At 52.2% G+C, this 18927-nt stretch overlaps 1 protein-coding gene across 12 annotated transcripts; it reads left to right on the top strand.

Moving 5' to 3' along the window:
- The first annotated feature begins 867 nt into the window (after positions 1 to 867).
- Positions 868 to 18927, top strand: MAVS (mitochondrial antiviral signaling protein). Of its 12 annotated transcripts, none has more exons than XM_078056986.1 (8): positions 6848 to 6911; positions 9576 to 9646; positions 10371 to 10559; positions 11721 to 11895; positions 13020 to 13171; positions 13867 to 14023; positions 15921 to 16432; positions 17363 to 18927. In XM_078056986.1, exons 3-8 carry the CDS (start codon positions 10440 to 10442, stop codon positions 17801 to 17803), a joined length of 1557 nt encoding a protein of 518 aa, XP_077913112.1. In that variant the 5' UTR covers positions 6848 to 6911; positions 9576 to 9646; positions 10371 to 10439; the 3' UTR covers positions 17804 to 18927. The 12 variants fall into 12 exon arrangements, with proteins under 12 accessions (XP_077913113.1, XP_035949297.1, XP_077913112.1 ...); XM_036093409.2 differs by having other exon boundaries at positions 9576 to 9689; XM_036093408.2 differs by lacking the exon at positions 6848 to 6911 and adding an exon at positions 6924 to 8901.

The raw sequence follows: 18927 nt of genomic DNA, 5'->3' as shown, positions 1-18927 counted from the left end.
TTAACTCCAGAAAAAGATTTATACGTGAATGTTCATAGCAGCTTTATTGCTAGTAGCCCAAACCCAGAGAAGGCCAAATATTCCATAGAAAGTAGAACGAATAAACAAATTGTGATATATTCATATAATAGGATACTAAACAGCAACGGAAGAACAAATTCCTGATACATGCAACAACATAGACGAATGTCAAAAACATGTTGAGTAGGGGTGCTTGGCTGGCTCAGTCAGTGGAGCATGCAAATCTGAGTTCGAGTACCCCATTAGGGGTAGAGATTACTTAAAAAAAAAAAAAAAAAAAGCTGGGTGAAAGATGCTAGACACAAAACAGCATGTATTATTTGATTTCGTTTATATTAAATTCAGGAACAGGCAAAAACTAAACTATGATGTTGGAATAAGAATAATGAATTGGGGTTAAGATCAATAAAGGGGTGCAAGGGAACTTTCTGGAGAGACAGAAATATTCTAGATTTTGATCCAGGTGCTGGTTACACAGGTGTTTACTTAGGTAAAAATCAAGTGGCACACTTAAGATTGCTACATTTCACAGAATTATGCTTCAAGAAACAAAGCCCTTTCTTGCGCAACATAACTACAGTTGTTTCTGTTTTCTGCACTGGTTCCAGATCCTAGGGGAGGGGCCCTAGGACAAGAGACATCAAGAGGGTCTGAAAGCAAGCACGGCAGTAGCAGTGTGGCAGGAAGCTGGGGCCATGGAGGGATGTGATCAAGGGACGGCTCCTGTATTGGGGGAGGTCTGTGAATTTTAGGAACTCTGGTAGCTTGGAAGCCACATCCTGCCCATGCACTCATTTGCTTTTTTTTTTTTTTTTTTCATTTGCTTGTTTTCCCACAAATTTCAGGTAAATGTCTGTTGCCAAGCAACTTCCGTCAGTGGTTCTCGGGAAGGACGGGCAGGAGAGCGGTGCCTGAGTGTCAGGTGCCCAGCAAACAATGGCCTGAGGCTGATGAAGGGCCATGCTGACTGACCACAGGGACTGAGCCCCGGAGAGGCCACCTGCAGCAGGGACTGACCCACAAGCTGACACGGGCCACGCCCTCTTCTCCTGAGACCACTGAAAGGTAAGGTGAGCTTATAGCAGACCCTGTTATGTCTAGAGATCTCATGTGGCTGGTCAAGTATAACTCCTGGAAGCCAGAGGACTCAGAGGCCCTGTATTGCAGGGAAGGAAATACTAAAAGAAAAGACACTGGAGTGGGGCGCCTGGGTGGTTCAGTCAGTTAAGCATCCAACTCTTGATTTCTGCTCTGGTGGTGATTTCAGGGTCATGGGGTCCAGCCCCCTGTGGGCTCTGCGCTCAGCAGGGAGTCTGCCTGGGATTCTTTTTCTCCCTCTGCCCTTCCCTCCCCTCCCCCCCAGCCTCTCATGTCTCTCTCTCTTTCTGATAAATAAATCAATCTTAAAAAAAAAAGAAAAGACAACACTGGAGTATCACTAGCAGTTTCTCTTGAGAGGTAGCCTTAGGAGTACAGATTTTCGTTTTCTTCATCAAGCATTTCTGGTTTTCCCCATATTAACTATATAAGCATATAATTTTTCCTCAGCTTTACTGAAAATATATTAATTTTTTGTAATGAAATTGGCAGTGTGAAAAATAAAATAGTTTAAATAATAGCAGTTTAAAAACTTATCTGAAACAAGGTTGTAAAGGCAGGGCTTATATTTTGTTTTTCAGTCTTGGAGAGTTCCCTGAAGGGACTCAGACATGAGAACATTTCCCTTTTTGGGGCCTTTGGGGCCGTCTGTCACTATTCTTTGGGCCTGACTCTGCTCTCTGGGGGGAAACGTGAGCTGGTGGCCGCTGAGTCAATACCTAAGAGCTATAGCCCTCCTAGAGTAGCACTGGCTAGGGGACTTGGGCCACCTGTTTGGTTATGAGCTTTAAAATGGAGGGGGACTCCACAGGCCCTCACTGGAGGGGCGGGGGTGGGCACCTGGGATATAAATCACTCTCTTGCCCTTCCACTAATAATTGGACAGCAATCAATAAACTCTACTCATGGAGAGATAGAGACAAATCTAGAAACAGACTCTTAACTATAGGGAACAAACTGATGGTTACCAGAAAGGAGGTGGGTGGGAGATGGGTGAAACAAGTGATAGGGATTAGGGAGTGCACTTGTTGTAATGAGCCCTGGCTGACGTATGGAAGTGCTGAATCACTATATTGTACACTTGAAACTAATATAACACTGTATGTTAACTAAATGGAATTTAAATAAAAACGTCAAAAGCCCCCAAAATGAACTCTACTCATGAAATAGGGTGGAATGCAGTCAACAGTAAAAGGTAAATTAATATAAATAGCCAGATAGGGATGATTTTACATTTAATTTACTTTAAAAATTTTCATTTTGAAATAATTTCAGACTTACAAAATGGTTGCAAAAATAATAAAATGTTTACATCTTACATAACCATAGTACAATGATCAAACCCAGAAAATTAACACAGATGGAGTATTAGTAATTAATCCAAACTCTTAGTAAGATTTCCTCATTTGTCCCACCAATGTCCTTTTTTCGTTTTCAGGGTCCAATTCAGGATCTCCCATTGCTTTCAGTTGTTCTATCTCTTTATTCTGGTTTAATCAGGAATAGTTCCTCAGTCTTTCCTTGACATTTTTGGAGAGTTATTCTGTAGATCAGTGCTGTCCAGTGTACCTTTTTAAAAAACTCTCCAATAGAATTTTCTGCAGTGATAGAAATGCACAGTATCTGTGCTGTACACTATGGCAGCCATTAGCCATATAAAAATAGCATTTGAAACGTGGCTCGTGGGGCTGAGGAACTGAGTTTTACATGGTATTTAATTTGTGGGAAATGGCTACTGTGCAAAGTGGCTACTGTATTGAACTAGACACCTGTTGAATGTCCCACATTTGGGTTTTGTTTTTGTTTTTGTTTAGATTTTATTTATTTATTTGAGAGAGAGAAAGAGAGGGACAGAGAGAGCACAAGCAGAGGGAGCGATAGGCAGAGGCAGAGGGAGAAGCAGACTCCCAGCCGAGCAGGGGAGACCCCAGGCGGAGCTCGATCCCAGGACCCCAAGACCACGACCCGAGCCAAAGGCAGACTCTCAACTAACTGAGCCACCCAAGCGCCCCCCACATTTGGGTTTGTTTGACATTTCCACATGATTGGCTTCAGATTAGGAGTTTTGGCAAGAATACCGTAGATGAGATGATGTGCCCTCCTTTGGGTCCCAGACAAAGGTGGCAGGAGACTACGCAGGTCAGGATTTTTATTGTGGTAACATATACATAACATAAAATTTACCATTCTGACCGCTGGTAAGTGTACAGTTCTCTGACATTAAGTACATGCATTGTTGTGCAGCCATTACCACCATCCATTTCCAGAACTTTTTCATCTTCTCCAACTGAAACTCTATACCCATTTCCTCAAAAATTTAAAAATAGAATTACCATATGATCCAGCAAGTCTACCTCTGGATACATACCGAAAGAAATGAAAGCAGGGACTTGAACAGATATTTGTACACCCACGTTCACAGCAGCATTATTCACAACTGCCAAAAGGTAGAAGCAGTGGACAAACGGATAAACAAAATGTGGTCTATCCATACAATGGAATATTATTCAGCCTTAAAAAGGACATTCTAACACATACTATAACATGGATGAACTTTGAAGACATTATGTTAAGTGAAATAAGCCAGTCACAAAATGACAAATATTATATGATTCCATTTATATAAGCTATCTAGAATAGTGAAACTCCTAGAGACAGAAAGTAGAATAGTAGCTTCTAGGAGCTGGGGGCAATGGAGAGTAGAGAGTTAGTGTTTATTTTTTTTATTTTTATTTTTTTTTAAGATTTTATTTATCCACTTGACAGAGAGTGAGAGAGGAGAGAGTGAGCATGAGCAGGGGGACCAGCAGAGGGAGAGGGAGAAGCAGACTCCCCGCCGAGCAGGGAGCCCGATGCAGGGCCCGATCCCAGGACCCCGGGACCATGACCCGAGCGGAAGGCAGACGCCCAACTGACTGAGCCACCCAGGCGCCCTGAGAGTTAGTGTTTAATGGGTAGAGAGTTTCAGTTGGGGAATGTACAAGTAACATACACGGATTCCAGTTTCTCCACATCCTTGCCAACGCTTGTTATTTTCTTGTTTGTTGGTTTTATAATAGCCATCCTAAAGGTTTATATCTGCTATAGACCAAATGTTTATGTCCCCCCCCATACATATTTTGAAACCCAATCCCCAATGTGATGGTATTTGGGGGTGGTATCTTTGGGAGGTGATTTGGGTCATAAGGGTTTAGCACTCATGAATAGAATTAGTGCTCTTTTAAAAGAGACCCCAGAGAGCTCCCTTGCTCCTTCCACCACGTGAGAACACAGCAAGAAGACTGTGTCTCTGAAGCAGCAAGTGAGCCCCTATGAGACACCAAATCTGCTGGTACCTTGATCTTGGACTTCCCAGCTTCCAGAACTAGAAGTAAGTGCTTGTTGTCTGAGCCTCCCAGTGTATGGTTTTTTTGTTATAGCAGCCCAAATGGACTAAGATAGTATCTCATTGTATTTTTGAGGAAGATGCATTTTTTTTTTAATACAAGGGTAGAGACAAGGGTGATAACTGCATTTGGAAGCCAGTCACCACACTCCCATGTTCTTCCTGCAAGAATTAGATATGAGGTCATGGATTTGGTGTAGGTAGCAGGCAGGAGGAATTCTCAAGCCCATTGACATTCACCCTCTCTTGGCTAAACAAGGCAGAGCTGGCTCTATTATAGTTAGTTGAGTTCAGGTGTGATAATAACATTTTGTAAATGCTGAATGTTGTGAAATATCCACAGGGTTACCAATAAAGTAATAAAATCTCATCTAAAAAGTGTTCAGGCATTTTCCTGTGGTTTAGTTTGGGAGCACTGGATTTGGAGATAGGTATGTACACAGGCATTTGCACGTGATCTCAGCAAAACTTCTTAACCCCTCCCCTTGAGGAGAGAGAGAACCTCAAGCCGACTCCCCACTGAGTGCGGAGCCAGAGGCAGGGCTCGATCTCCCGACCCTGAGATTATGCCCTGAGCCAAAATCAAGAGTCCAACACTTAACTGACTGAGCCACCCAGGCACCCAGTCTTTCTTTCCTTTTTAAGTTGCAGTATAAAGTGTAACAATCTTAAGTGTACAGCTGATGCATTTTTACATATGCACAAGCCCATGTGCCCACCACTCACATCAAGATACAGAGCATTTCTGGGGCACCTGGGTGGCTCAATCGATTAATCGTCTGCCTTCAGCCCAGGTCATGATCCCAGGGTCCTGGGATCGAGCCCTGCAGGGAGTCTGTTTCTCCCCCTGCCCCTGCACACCCCACCCCACCCTGGCTCGTGCACGTGCTCTCTCTCTCTCTCAAATAAAATCTTAAAAAAAAAAAGATATAGAACATTTCCATTCCCCGCAAAAGTTCCCTTGTACCCCACCCCAGAAGTAACAAGTGAATGATTTCTATTTATGTAGATGCATTTTGCCTCTTTTTGAACCTTGCCTTCCTTGCAACTGAAGGAACAGACAGCATGTATTCTTTGTGCTTGACTTGGTTGGCTGTGGTGCCTATTTATCCTGGTGAGATTCATCCATGTTGTGTGTATTCATTGGTTGTTCTTTCCCACTGCTGTATACTATTCCACAGTGTGAGCACACCACTGTTTGTCTCTTCATTCTCCTGCTGATGGAACCTTTGGGTTGTTTCCAGAGTTTGCCTATTGGGAACAAAGTCACTATGGACGTTAGGTATGGTGCACGTTTTTAGGTGGACACACAGCTAGGAGTGGTGGCTGGGTGATAGGCTTGGCATGTTTAAGTTTAGTAAGAACTGCCATTTTCTGATTCTTTTAATCTCTCTTAAAACCAGGAAAGATAAACCTCGACCTGGTTATTGTGAGAGTATTTAGTGGGCTCTAAGCTATATGACTTTAAGCCTGTACCTGGAACACAGTGGGGGCTCAATAGTTGCTGGTTTCTGCCCCAAGCAGAGGAAGGGCCAGGCAGTTGGCAAGCCGTGTGGGAAGGTGCCTACCCCAGACCCTTGGGCAGAGAAGCCTTTCCCACACAGCACTCAAGACCCACACCCAGGGGGCGCCTGGGTGGCTCAGTCCTTAGGCGTCTGCCTTTGGCTCAGGTCATGATCTCCCGCGTCCTGGGATCAGAGCCCCGCGTAGGGCTCCCTGCTCTGCAGGGAGTCTGCTTCTCCCTCTCCCACTTCCCCTGCTTGTGTTCCCTCTCTCGCTGTGTCTCTCTCTGTCAAATAAATAAGTAAAATCTTAAAACAACAACAACAAAAACCCCCAAATCCAGGACCGTCGCGCCCCTGCCCAGCTCTCACCTCCCCAGCCTCCTCCCACCTCGATCCTGCTTCCCTAGGAGTCGCCCGTGTGAACTTTGCGTGTCACCCGATATTTATTGAGCACTCACTGTGTGCCAGGCCCTGGGTAACCCAGGTACAAACGACATAAAGACTCTCCCCCCTCAAATTACTCGGCGGGAGGAGTGATTGCTTCGCGTAGGAAGCATGGGGACCCAGCCGACCACTGACTCCGAGGCTTGGATTCTAGCCAGATTCTGGATTTCCCCTGGACGTTGCTCGAGACAAACAAGGAAAGAAAATAATCTGATCCTCTGTGCCCCAGTAGGAACCTAGGTCGGTCCCGGAGCGCCGGTCCAGCGTGTCCAGGCCCCTGAGCCAAGGCCAAGCGACCGCCCCCGCTGCCCAGGCTCGGGTGGGCCTCGAAGCCCCACCCCCCGCCGTCTGGCCAATGGCCGCGCGGTCCCGCCCCTCCCCGCCGCGCCCCACCCCTGTGGGGGAGGGTTCCGGAGTGTCCGCGGAGGTCGGCGGTCGCGGGGTGGTTGCTACCCGAGGTAAGTTAGCCGCCCCGGGCTCTCTGTCCCGTCGGCTCCCTTCGGGGAGGTGGCCAGCGGCGGCAAGAGCCGAGTGGGACTCGGAGTCCGCCGGGGCGCACGGGGGTCCGGGCACGGGACTGGGTGCGCGGGGCTGGGGAAGAGCGTGTCCTAAAGCACGCGCAGTTCGCTGCAGCGAGGGCTTCTGGGGGTGGCGCGGGGCGTCCGCTCGGGCTGGAGGGGAGATTGGGCGGGAAGGAGACAGGTGCCGGTTGCTGAGCTCCTCCAGCCCACCGCAGGCCGAAGGTGACCCCGGGGCGAGGCCTAGCCGCGGTGCGCCAACCTCCCGGAGCCGCGGCCGCGCCTAGAGTCCAGGGCCGCCGTCCTTCCCGGGGCCTTGACAGTTCTCAGTGGTGACATCTGCTGAGAACAGCCTCCCTCCCTCCGCGGGCCTGGTCCCGGTCCCACCCGGGAATCGGAGCCAAATTAGTGAGGCCTCGCCCCTCTCGGCCGGGCGGTTATTTCTTTCCGGGACGCACTCAGAGCCTCCGGGGCATTCGGGTAGACAGCTCACCTCGCAGCGTCGGTCCGCCCTTCTCTGAGACCGGAAGGAGGTGCTAGGAAAACATTGAAAAAAACAAAAAACAAAAAACGACGTTCTCCTATGCATGCTGTGGAGTCTCACAAACTTCTGGAAGGACAGTCAGCGATCTGAGAACCGCGACTGCCAGAGGGAATGCACTCAGCCTGTCTGAACGATTTACAGTCCGTTCAATTGTTTCAGCCTCCCAGGAACACCCTCATCCAGCGACTCCCCTCACCCAAGCCGTGGCCTTGGTCCCTCTGGGGCTGTGAGTGTCACTTGCTGCAGCAGCCCTATGTTCTGCAAGGTGTTATATGGTGAGCTGCAATGAGGCAGCAAGTCCTGGGTTCAAATCCTGTCAGGGCCACTGGTCGGCTTGTGCAACCTGGCATTATTTCTCTTCTCCTAAATGAAAGAAACTGAGGATGTGGCTGCCTATAATGGACCGTGAATAAATGTGAACAAATAACGGGCTTCCTTTCTTTTTGGTTGGAGCATGTTATACTTCCATACTCCCCAAGTCTCCCCCCCCCCTTTTTTTTTTAAAGATTTTATTTATTTGTCAGAGAGAGAGAGAGCACAATCAGCGGGAGCGGCAGGCAGAGGGAAAACCCGCTGAGCAAGGAGACAATTTGGGATTCGATCCCAGGACCCTGGGATCATGACCTGAGCTGAAGGCAGACGCTTAACTGACTGAGCCACCCAGGTGTCCCCATACTCCCCAAACTCTTATGCCTAAGGGCTGAGGCTCAGATGCAGAAGAATGTATTACCTGACTCTCTCCTGGTACCTCCCTGGATGCCATGGAAGAGAAGGAGAAAAGGGTCATTTAACCACCTTAGAGTTGTTCTTCACTCATCTCCTGAAGGCTCAGAGGACTCCTCCCCCCCATCTCCTTGATCCTCTTGATCTCTGTCATCAACACTTGCCCCAGCAGGAATGTGGCACCTGGTGGCTAGCAAAGCAAGGAATGCAACATGAGACTATGAGGCTCTGCAGCATTGTCTCCTAGAGTCCCACCCAAGCCAGGCACCTACATTTTTGCTCCTGCCTGGCCCTCTGTCTTCCAACCACTTTCTTCCCACAAAACCCACTTGGACATGTCATAGCGTCTCAAGCTTCACTTGTTCAAAATGGAGCTTTGGAGTCCTCTCTGTGCCACAGCTTCTCCACCAGATTCTCTGGCCTGCCTAAATGGCACCATCCATCCACCCAGCACCTGAGGAATCATCCTTGATTCTTCTCTCTTCCTCACTTCCCACATCAACGGCACACCAGGAATCCAACCACCTCTCACCACCTCCACGGGCAGCATTCTGGCCATACCCATCCTGCGGCCCCTTCCTTTAGCCTCCTGATTTGTCTCCCTGCTTCCATCCTGGCCCCTCCACAGTCCAGGTCCTCACAACTACCAGGGAGGTCTTTAACGTAAGTCAAATCCTTTCCCTTCCCTGCTCAGAACCCCCTTGATGGCTTCCCATTTCACTCCAAAAAACCTCCCAAAACAAAACAAAAAAAACCCCCAAAGTCCTTTCCTGCAACACCCCACATGAGCCACCCCTCCTAACCTCCTTGACCTTGATCTCTGCCCCTCCCCCCAGCTTTCTTAAGCTGGACCACCCAGACCTGCTTTCTGTTCTTTTTTTTTTTTTTTTAAGATTTTATTTATTTATTTAATTGACAGAGACAGCGGGAGAGGGAACACAAGCAGGGGGAGTGGGAGAGGGAGAAGCAGGCTCCTCACTGAGCAGGGAGCCCGATGCGGGGCTCTATCCCAGGACCCTGGGATCATGACCTGAGCCGAAGGCAGTCACTTAACCAACTGAGCCATCCAGGCACCCCGTCCTTTTTGTTCTTCAAACATGCAGGCTCATTTCCAACTTAGGACTTCTAATTTGCTGTGCCCCTCCCCCCCGCCCAAAACGCTGATCTTGTCACAGCCCAGAATGCCTCAGCTCAAATGTCACCAACTCAGAAATACTTCCCTGATCACCTCCAGGGGTTCTGTCTCATTACCCTGCTTTATTTATAGCCTTGATGACTATCTGGAATTCCTATTTATGTAAATGTTTACTGATTTGTTATCTGTCCCACCCCAATAGAATATAAATTGGATGATGGCAGAGATCTTGTCCCTCTTATTCCCTGCAGCTCTCCCTGAGGGGGGAGGCAGGTAAGAAACTCGCAGACAACCCCATCTATAATTGCAAGTTGTGGTAAGTGCTACCTAAGCAACTAGTAGCAATCGCTAGTAATTGAGGCACTTGAACTATTGTATTGTCAAAACAAGCTCTCTAAGCCATTTTAGGGGTGAAGAGAAACCTGTAAAAGACTGGTAATTTGCCCCAGATCACACAGTGAGTGGAACCAGCCTCCTACCCTAAGAACATGTACGTGGCAAGCTTTAATGGTGGGCTTACAGTCATATTCTGGAAAGAACCTGATCCTGGATCCTGAAGACCTCTGTTCTTTGCTCTTCCACTAACTAGCAAGCCCCTTAATTTCTTGGTACTTCATTTTCTTCACCTTTAAAATGGGATGATCCTGTTATTATTTTGCGCTTTTTGTTTTTCTAGTACACCAAAAAAGCAGCGCTTCTTGGTGGAGCCCTCTTGCTATCCGCGGCTAGGGGCACATATGACAGGGAGTCAGAACCCTCCCCAACGCTGACCAACCTGCAGGGCAGAAATGGGGCCTAGATCTGAATCTGATTTCTTTTGGTCATCAATTCATTTTTAAGCAAATTTATTGAAGGCCTCTGGGACTCAGGAAGTAATAAAATTGGACGATTAAAGAAAGAAGCAAACATTCCAGAGAGTTGAGAAAGAAAGGGGTCATTGCCTTTTGTCTGACCCCAGTCCCAACTCTGCTGCCCTGTGTGGTGTGTTTTCTTCCAGTCTTTTTTTCCCTCTCCGTCTGTCCTTTTATGGGCCAGAGCCCTCTGTCACTTCGGAACCTGGACAGCGATGACGTTTGCCGAGGATAAGACGTACGAGTATATCCGCCACCATTACAGCAATTTTGTCGACCGCGTTCATGTTCCCGAGATCCTGCCTTACCTGTCCTGCCTCACCACAAGTGACCAGGTGAGCTGGGGCGTGACAGCCCGCCGCTGACTCGGGACGGGGCCGTGGGGCTCAGGGCTTCTCCCCAAAGCCAGGGCCAGCTCCTTCCTTGTCCATCATCTGCATCCTGCTTCTTGACCTTGACGCTTCTCTAACCTGCAGAACAAAGTGTGGTTCAGGCTGGCCTTTCCCACGTGGCTGAGCTCCCTCTTGCGTCCATACGGTGTAGTGCTAAAAAAATAGGGTGCTGGCTGCCTGAGATTTCTGGACTTCGGTCCCCTCATGTGCTCCCACCGGGACCTTCCTTTACTTCATCTCTCTTGTCATTGTTCCTGCTCAGTGTGGACTCCCTTCACCTTGTCATGGGACCCTGTCCTGACAGGGAGCCCAGGGCTCAGTTTTGAGAGTTTGCGGGAGCCAGACCGCCCTAGCCTCTCAGACCTGGTTGTGGCCCCAGGTGAAGGGCTGGCCGCCTCCCAGTTTTAGCTGCTCCCAGTGGCGCAGGCCCGTGGCTGACGGGATCCAGCCCCCCTCCCTTGTATTTGGGGGTTTGTGGGGATGCCTTGTGACTAGTTCTGCAGGAAGTGTTTCCTGTGGGTTTTCGTTTCTGCTGTCTGGTTGCCCATCTGTATGTGGGAATTCGGTGCATATGAAAACTCTGCCGCCCTCAGATTCCTTACCAGAATCTCCCAGCACCCCATCCTCCTAATGCTTCGACTTGGCTTCCTCTCTCTGTCCCTTTTGCCTCCTTTTTGTCATATGTTCCCTGCATACCCTTTCCTCTTCTGCTAATCCAGACCTTTTCTTTTTACCTTCAGGGCTCCCTAACCAAACCCCAGGCTTTGGTGACGGACTAACTGGGATCTGCCTGTAGGATCTTTGTTACCTTATTTCTGCTAAGCCTCAGTTTCCTCACCAGTAGAGTAGGGACAAAAGCATTAAATAAGATAATTCTCACAGCATCCTGAGCACAGGGCCTGGCACACAGTAAGAGCCTGTTTCCTGGTAACTGCCTTTAAACTTGGGCCCAAACACTGGCCTTGTCCTGGGCTCTGACCGAGCTTCATATGGCTGCCTCGCTCTTGTGGGTACTTGGAGCCTCTCTCTGCAGCTGTCCCCTCCTGAGTGGGGAAGGGGCCAGGGCCACCTGGCTTGATCAGGGCAGCTGGCTGTGTCTTCCAGGACCGACTGCGGGCCTCTTGCCAGCTCTCTGGGAACCAGGGCACCCTCTGGGAGCTCTTCAACAGCCTTCGGCGGCGGATCGGCTGGGTGGAATCCCTCATCAAGGCGCTGAGGGCCTGTGAGCTGGTGGATCTCGCTGACGAAGTGGCCTGCGTCTACCAGAGCAACCTGCCCGGTGAGCTTCCTGCCCTGGCCCTCCTCGTGGAACCCCTGGCCTCCACTCAGCCTGTGCCCTCCCCCCTGTACCCCCTGCCTTCCTCTGTTACCCTCCCTCCCACGACTCCCTGGCAATAGGTAGACCTGGGTGTAGATCGCAGCTTCGCCTCTTGCTAGCCATGTCCCTTTGGCGAGGTCCAGTCTTCTCCTCTGTAAAATGGAACTAATGGCCAGACATCTGCATCGTAGGACTGTGGTGGATGGTGGATGGCATGTTGAGTGTTTAGCTGGGACTGGACACCTCCCATGTGCTCAGCAAATGGGGCTTCCTCTAATTTTTGTTTGCTTCCCACTTCTTTCTCGCTTCCTCCTGTCTCTCCCTCAGTTTACCTTTTTCTCTCTAATCCTCTCTTCTCTTCTCCTCCCTTCACTATCTCCTCTTTCTCCCTCATGGGTTCCTTCCTTCCTTTCTCTCATCTCTTCCTCTCCCCCGAACTTCCCCTGGAGCCTTCTCGGTCCCCCACCCCAGCTGCTGCCCAGTTACTCCTTAGCTCCCTCTCAATGCTCCCTGCCAGGCCAAGTGCCCAGAGGGGTCTGGTGAGGTCAGGTCTCAGTGGTCAAAACAGGAAGAAACTTCAAGTCAGCCCTATTTATATTTCAGACCAGAGACAACTCCTGAGACCCTGCTCAGATTTACAGCCTTAGAATAGCCTCCTGTTTGCTTTCTTTCTTTTTTCCCTCCCTCCCTCCTTTCATTCTTTCTGAGGGGTCAGTCAGTGGTGACAGCCACCCACAAGGAGGAGGAGAAAGCCACTGGGTTCCAGAATGCCGGGGGACAGAGAAGTGGTGACTGCTGACCCGGTCTGGGTGGTGAGAGGCTTGTGAGGTGCTCCCCCCCATCCCTCCCGCCCCACTCTTTCTATCTCTTCTTGTTCTTGCCCTCCCTACCTCCTCTCTCCCGCCTGCTACCGCCTCCCACTCAGTGAATCTTGTCTCTTCTAAGTACATCCTACATCAGGACAGCTTTGGGAGCCATGGTGGGCTGCTAGTCGTTGGCCTGGGGGTCCAGGAACACCCAGGCCTCTCCTGTCACTGGGAGCACCCCTGATTCCCCCTTGACATCACTCTATCTTTGTCCTCCAGGGGTCCGGAGGCCACAGTTAGCTCCTGCTGAGGTTCCACAGCCCTCCAGACCTGCTGTGGCCCCCAGTGCCCCCTACAACGGCTACGGAGAGGAGGAGCCAAGTTTCCCCATGCCTGTCCAGGACACCCAGCCACCAGAGTCCCTGGAAGAGGTGCGTCCTCACAATCTACTTTGGGGCTCCTGCTTTTGTGTTCCTGTCTGCCCAGCTTCTAGAAGCTCTCTTCTGTCCCCACCATGAATCATGCCTAATCTCTGCTCAGAACCTCAGGGCTCCCTCAATGGAGGTAGGCTCCAAACCAGCTTTCAGACTGCTGACCAGGGCTTCACCCCGTGGTGGCCCTCAACCCTCTTATCACCCAGCTGTGAGGTCACAGGTTTGTGGTCTTTGCAGTGGTTCATGTGATGACATGGTGAACTAGATCAAGGGACCAGGGAATGACCAGTGGAGGGATACTGGGGAAGCAGGAGGTAATGGGGTGGTTGGAGTAATTATTGCCAGTAAAATCGAGTTCAGAGGGGAAAATGACTGATTCTATTGGGATGTGATGAGTGGGCAGTGGGGTCTCCAGGAGATGCCACACCATGGGCTTGTAGCCCAAGAAAGGGGTCTGTGCAGTAGCCTCAGGGCGGGGAACTTTTATAGGGCAAGGCAGGTGAACAGAGACTCCCCATGAGATGGTGTGTGTTTCTGTGAGGTAGGTTTCTATAGACAGAGGGTCTGGCAATGACCAAAGCCAGGGCAAGGGGCTTCCTTGGTTTCTGTACTCCGTTGCACGGGCTGAGACCTGTAGGAGATGCCCACTCCTGGGAGAAGCAACTGCCTCATTTATATTTTCCCTCTTGCAGAGTTCAAAGAAAGTCCCACAGATGCCCCATTTTGGGGATGTCCTGAGGAGGCCATCCGGCCCTCTGGAGCCTTCCTCTGACATGGCGGCCTTCAGCCCTCTGACCTCCAGTGGGCATCAAGAGCAGGACACAGAACTGGGCAGTGCCCACATAGCAGGTGTGTGTGGAATCTGGAGTTCTAGGGCCTCCCAACCTCCCAGTGAGGGTGAAGAGTAGAGTTGCCCCTCTGGCTTCCTTGGACAGGAGGCAAGGGTGGGAATAAAAGGAGTTTACCTCAGGGAGCAACCCAATTCCTTAGAGGGTGTATCCGTATTTTCTATGTAACAAATTATTCCAACATTTAGTAGCTTAAAATATGACTCTTTAGCTCATGATTCTGTGGGTTAGCAATTTGGGCTGGTTCAGGGTAGTTCTTCAGATCTTGGCTGCATTCCCTCTTGTGTACACGCTGGTGCCCACACACACGTACGTTCTGCTTATGCCCGTTGGCTGGGGCACCTTGGTTCTCTTCAGCGAGTCCTCCGTCCTTCACCAGACAAGTCTGTTTCATGGCTGCTGAGCAGAATTCTGAGAGGGCAGGCCCCTGGGGCAAAGGCTCAAAGCTGACAGCGTTCCTCCCGCCTCATTCTGTGGGCCAAAGCAAGTCACGAGGCCAGTGCAGAGTCGAGGAGTTGGAGAACAGACTCCATCCCTAGATGAGAGGACTGACAGTCACATTGCAGAGGGTGTGGATACAGGTAGGGGAAGAGGATTAGGGCTACTTCTGGACTCTACCAAGAGGACTGACTCTGCAGGGGTTCTCCAGGACCTGGAGGACAGTGCAGAATGCCTGGGCCACCTACAGGCAGGGGAGCCCTTAGGCCCGGCCCTACTCCAAATGGGGCTCTAGCTCCCAGTGAATCACTAAAACTTCTCAGCCTCCAGAGGAAGTATGATTTTCATCAGGTAAGAGCCTGGACCCCCACACCAGATCTCAGCGCTCCCCCTCAGGAATATAGAGCTGTCCACTCTGACCTCCCAGGCTGGCATTTCTCTGCACTGTCATTTCCCAAACTGTGTTCCATGGAACACTATGGCCTACCCCGCTTTGGGTGCCCCGGGGACAGCCACAAGGCACATGAACAGTTAAAGGCTCAGAGAAGCCATTTTAGTGCCCTACACTCCTGTCACCCCAGAACTCTTCCCCCAGCACCCATTTATACTTTGCAATGTCAGCTCGCTGTAGAACACCTTTCAGGAAACGCTGCTATGGACCAGGGAGGCAAAGGGTACTTAGATTTCAGTATATGCACGGACACAGGTCCCACAAGATTCTGCAGTGTGTTAGATTTGGGGGGCGCGGGGTGGTACATCAGAATGACTCCTGACCTTTGTCAGTGTAGGGCCTGGCATGTGTGTTCTCAGAGTTCCATGGGGAAAGCCTTTATGGACTCTCACCACCTGCTCCCTCCTGCTTGCCCCAGTTCAAGCCCTCGTGTCAGGGATGGCTTTGTCCCTGCACCCCTTTCCCCCTGAGTCCGTAGGCCTCCCAGGAGATTTGCACACACTGGGGGCTGCCTGGGCCTCTGGTGCCCTATGACTGCTGTGAGCTCTTCTGCCTGGTCCAGGATCGCTCCTGCTGGGGGGGAGGGGAAGGCGGCGGAGGGAGGAGCATCCAGAATTTCACCAAGCTAAGGAGCAGGCACAGGAGGAAAGGGGGGTGTCCCAGGCAGGAGAAGAAAAAGCAGAGGATAATGAATGATCTTCAAGCTCCTAGATGCTGTTAGGGGGAGGGACCATTTCACTCTTACGAGAGGAAAGACTTGGCTTTAGGTCAAGGACTAAGGGTAGATAGGACCGAGGATGTGCCTGTGGCTGTTGGACCCTCTGGCCTGGGCGCAATGACCAAAGGGACTGTGGAGACTCCCCGGGTAGGAAGTTGGGAGGCCTGGATGCAGTAGGGACTTGAGCTGGGGTACGGAGGCCCTTCTTCAGCCGTCTGATCCCAGGGTGACTGTGATTTTAGGGTAACGGTCCTGTGGTGTGTGTCTCCCTTTTTATTTTGCCACCTGCAGGCGTGGCCTCCAGCCTCACCTCACCCTGTGGGCCTGTGTCTCCGACTGAGTCCTTCCAGCCCTTGAGCCGTTCCCTCCCCAGGGCGAGCCGTTGGCCTGCGCCCTCCGTGTCAGCTCCGCCTCCTGGCACCTCGTCCTTTTCCACGGGCCCGGCCTGTGCAAGGGGTGCTGGCGACCCCGGTGAGCCCGGTGTCTGCCCCGGTGGGGCAGGGCTGTCCCCCAGCTCGCTGACCACCAGCACGGCGCCCTCTGGGGCCCCTGCCAACGCAGCATTCGACAGAACAGTGCCTTCCAAGTTGCCTGCCCGCTCAAAACCCTCAGGGGCAGTGGCCACGAATGTGCTCACGAGTCTGCCACCGTCCAAACTGCCCATCACCTCAGTACGTGCTGGCACAGCGCCACCCAGAGTGCTCGCGGGCCTGGTGCCTGAGCACAGGATGTCCGCGAGCACGGTGCCCAGCAAGGTGCCCGCTAGCACAGTGCCCGCCATCAGGAGCAACATACCCTCGGGGGTGAGTCTGTGCCCCTCCTAGCAGTCATCCAGGCTTTTACCCCCTAGCCCTGTCCTTGGACCCTTTCCAGTCCCCATTCTGTCTCTAGCCTGGGCTGTCGCAGGGCTTCTGCTCGAGGGTGTAGGGATAGCTGAGATCTAGCCTCATCCAGACCCCACACCACGAGCTTTAGAGTAATAATAATCATCCGAGCTCTCAAGTGCGGATGCCTCGGGAGGGCTGGGTGTGATGGCCACCCCCACTGGTCATGTGCCTCAGCCCATTTAGAGCTCGCAGCTCCCCCTCAAGCTCGGCAGTGCCGGGCTGCAGACGGAGCGGTGAGGGGTAGAGCAGGGTGGCCTGCCTACGTCACTGCCTTGCTCTTTACCACCGGGATATCCAGTCTGGCCCTCCATGACCCGGGCTTTACAGACAGCAGTCTTAGGTGGGATTAACCACTGACGCAGCAGCCTCCCCGCCCCCCACCCCAGCTGCCCCCTCTGGGCCTGCACATCCAGCCCTGCTACTGCTGTCTGCCTGGAGGATCCAAGTCCAGGGGACCCTTTAGGCACATAGCCAGGCCGCTGACCCTGTGGCTGCTTCATGGCCCTCGGCCCAGGCAGAATGTCAAAGTAGGATGGGGCCACGACCACCAAGGGCTCCAGGGGGATGGGGGTGAGCTCACAGGCAGGCCAGTGAGCGGTGAGAGGGGTGCCTGGGAGGAAGTCACCACTGATCCTGTGACAGAGCCTTGGTCCCCTCCACCCCCACTGCCCTCCTGTACCATCAATGGGTTGAGTCTCCCAAGAGGGGGCGGCTTCCTCCCTGGACTATGGGCTGGGAATTGGAGGGTTGGGATGCTAGTTCATGCCCTGGCCGGGAATGGGGCCACCCAACTTGGCCGTCTCCTTGCCGTCTCCAGTCCCTTCCAGCCCCTCCTTTCTCTCCCAGGAGACTGCAGCGGCTCCAGTACCCGCCCGTGTCTCCGCCAGAGACAGCTTGCCCGGGCTAGACCCCAGCTCTGCTGTCTGGGGTTCCGAGTTGGAGCTGAGCAAGCCGGGCAGGCTGACCTCCCGGGTGGACAGTGAGCCATTCTCGGGCTGCTCTGTGGACCTGGCCCTCAGCTACAGCATGTCCTTGGACGCGGGGCCTGACAATGCCCCAGAGGAGGACGAGTACCAGTCGGTGGAGTCCATTCGGATCCAAGTGGCCCAGGACCCCAGCGTCGAGCTGCTGGAGGGTAATCCTGGGCCTCGTGCCACCCCACAGCCCCCGGTGGAGGAGGAGTCCGTCCAGGCCAGCCTCTGGGCTCCATGGCTCGGGGCAGCTGCCGCTGGGGTGCTCCTGGCCATGCTCCTGACCGTGGTATACAGGCGGCGCCTACTCCAGTGAAGCCCTGGGCCCTCTCTGCCGTGGATCTGCTCCCTTCCCCGTGGGCCATCCAGCCCAAGCGTGGACTGTGCTGTCTTCCTGCCTTGTCCCTTTTGTGGGGCTGGTGGAGCCTGGGTCAGAGGGGAGCCAGGGGGCTTCAGGCCAGATTTCTGTCCCAGTTCATGCCCTCCCCATGTGCTCCAGACCTCGCCTACCCTGCAGTCTGGGTTGGCACCTTTATTCTCTGGAGGAGGTGAGGTACCCCCATCCGGGCTATATACCCTTTTGTCCAAGTCCACAGATCAGGAGGTGCCGCTGGATTGTGCAGGGGATCATCAGTGCCCCCATCCTGCCCTGGTGCCTGGTGCGCAGCAGGGTGGGGGACCCCACAGGACCTTGCTCCAGACCCCAAAAGCCCAGCCAATGCTCCAGGAGTATCAGGGTGGTCCATCTCCAGGGACATGGCTGCTTGAGGTCCGTCAAGAAGTGGAGGAGGTCCGGACATTCTCCTGGACCCTGGGGAACATAAGGCAGCTGCTAGGCTAAGGACTGCCTCTGAAGCCCCTCTCCAGCCTCCTCACCCCCCTCTTCCTTTTCCTTCCCTTCTGGTCTCCATGCTCTTTAGCTGGGGGGGAGGGGGAGAGGGATTTGGGGAGGAGAGGCCTGCCGGGCTGAGCTTAGACCAAGGTTTGGATTTCAGCTCCACCCCTTCCTGGGCTGTGTGGCCTTGGCAGATGATCAGACTTCTCTGGTCTTGCTTCCCCACATGGATAGTGAATATCATGGCTCATCTCCACTGGGTTCTTCTGAGATCGAAGCACACAAGTGTTTGTCAAGTGCCTGACCCAGAGTCGGTGAACACTGATAGCTTCCCCTACCTCTCCCCTGCGCCACCTGGTAGACATGAGGGTATAAGAGGCAGAGTGCCCAGTGGGTAAGGGTGCTACTCTGCAGTGTGGGGTGGCCTAGGCCTGCACCCCACTCTTAACTTTCACTCACTCTGTGCTCTGTCACTCTGTGCTCTTGATTAACCTCTCCATGCCTCCGTTTCCTCAGCTGTAAAATGGGGATGAATAGTAAAACTTCCTATGAATAAAAACATAGATTTCCTAGTGTTGAGGATTAAATGAGTTTATCTACATCAA

This window comes from Halichoerus grypus, chromosome 10 (genome assembly GCF_964656455.1).
Source record: "Halichoerus grypus chromosome 10, mHalGry1.hap1.1, whole genome shotgun sequence".
NCBI lineage: Eukaryota > Metazoa > Chordata > Mammalia > Carnivora > Phocidae > Halichoerus > Halichoerus grypus.
This window is presented reverse-complemented; position numbering and strand designations above follow the sequence as displayed.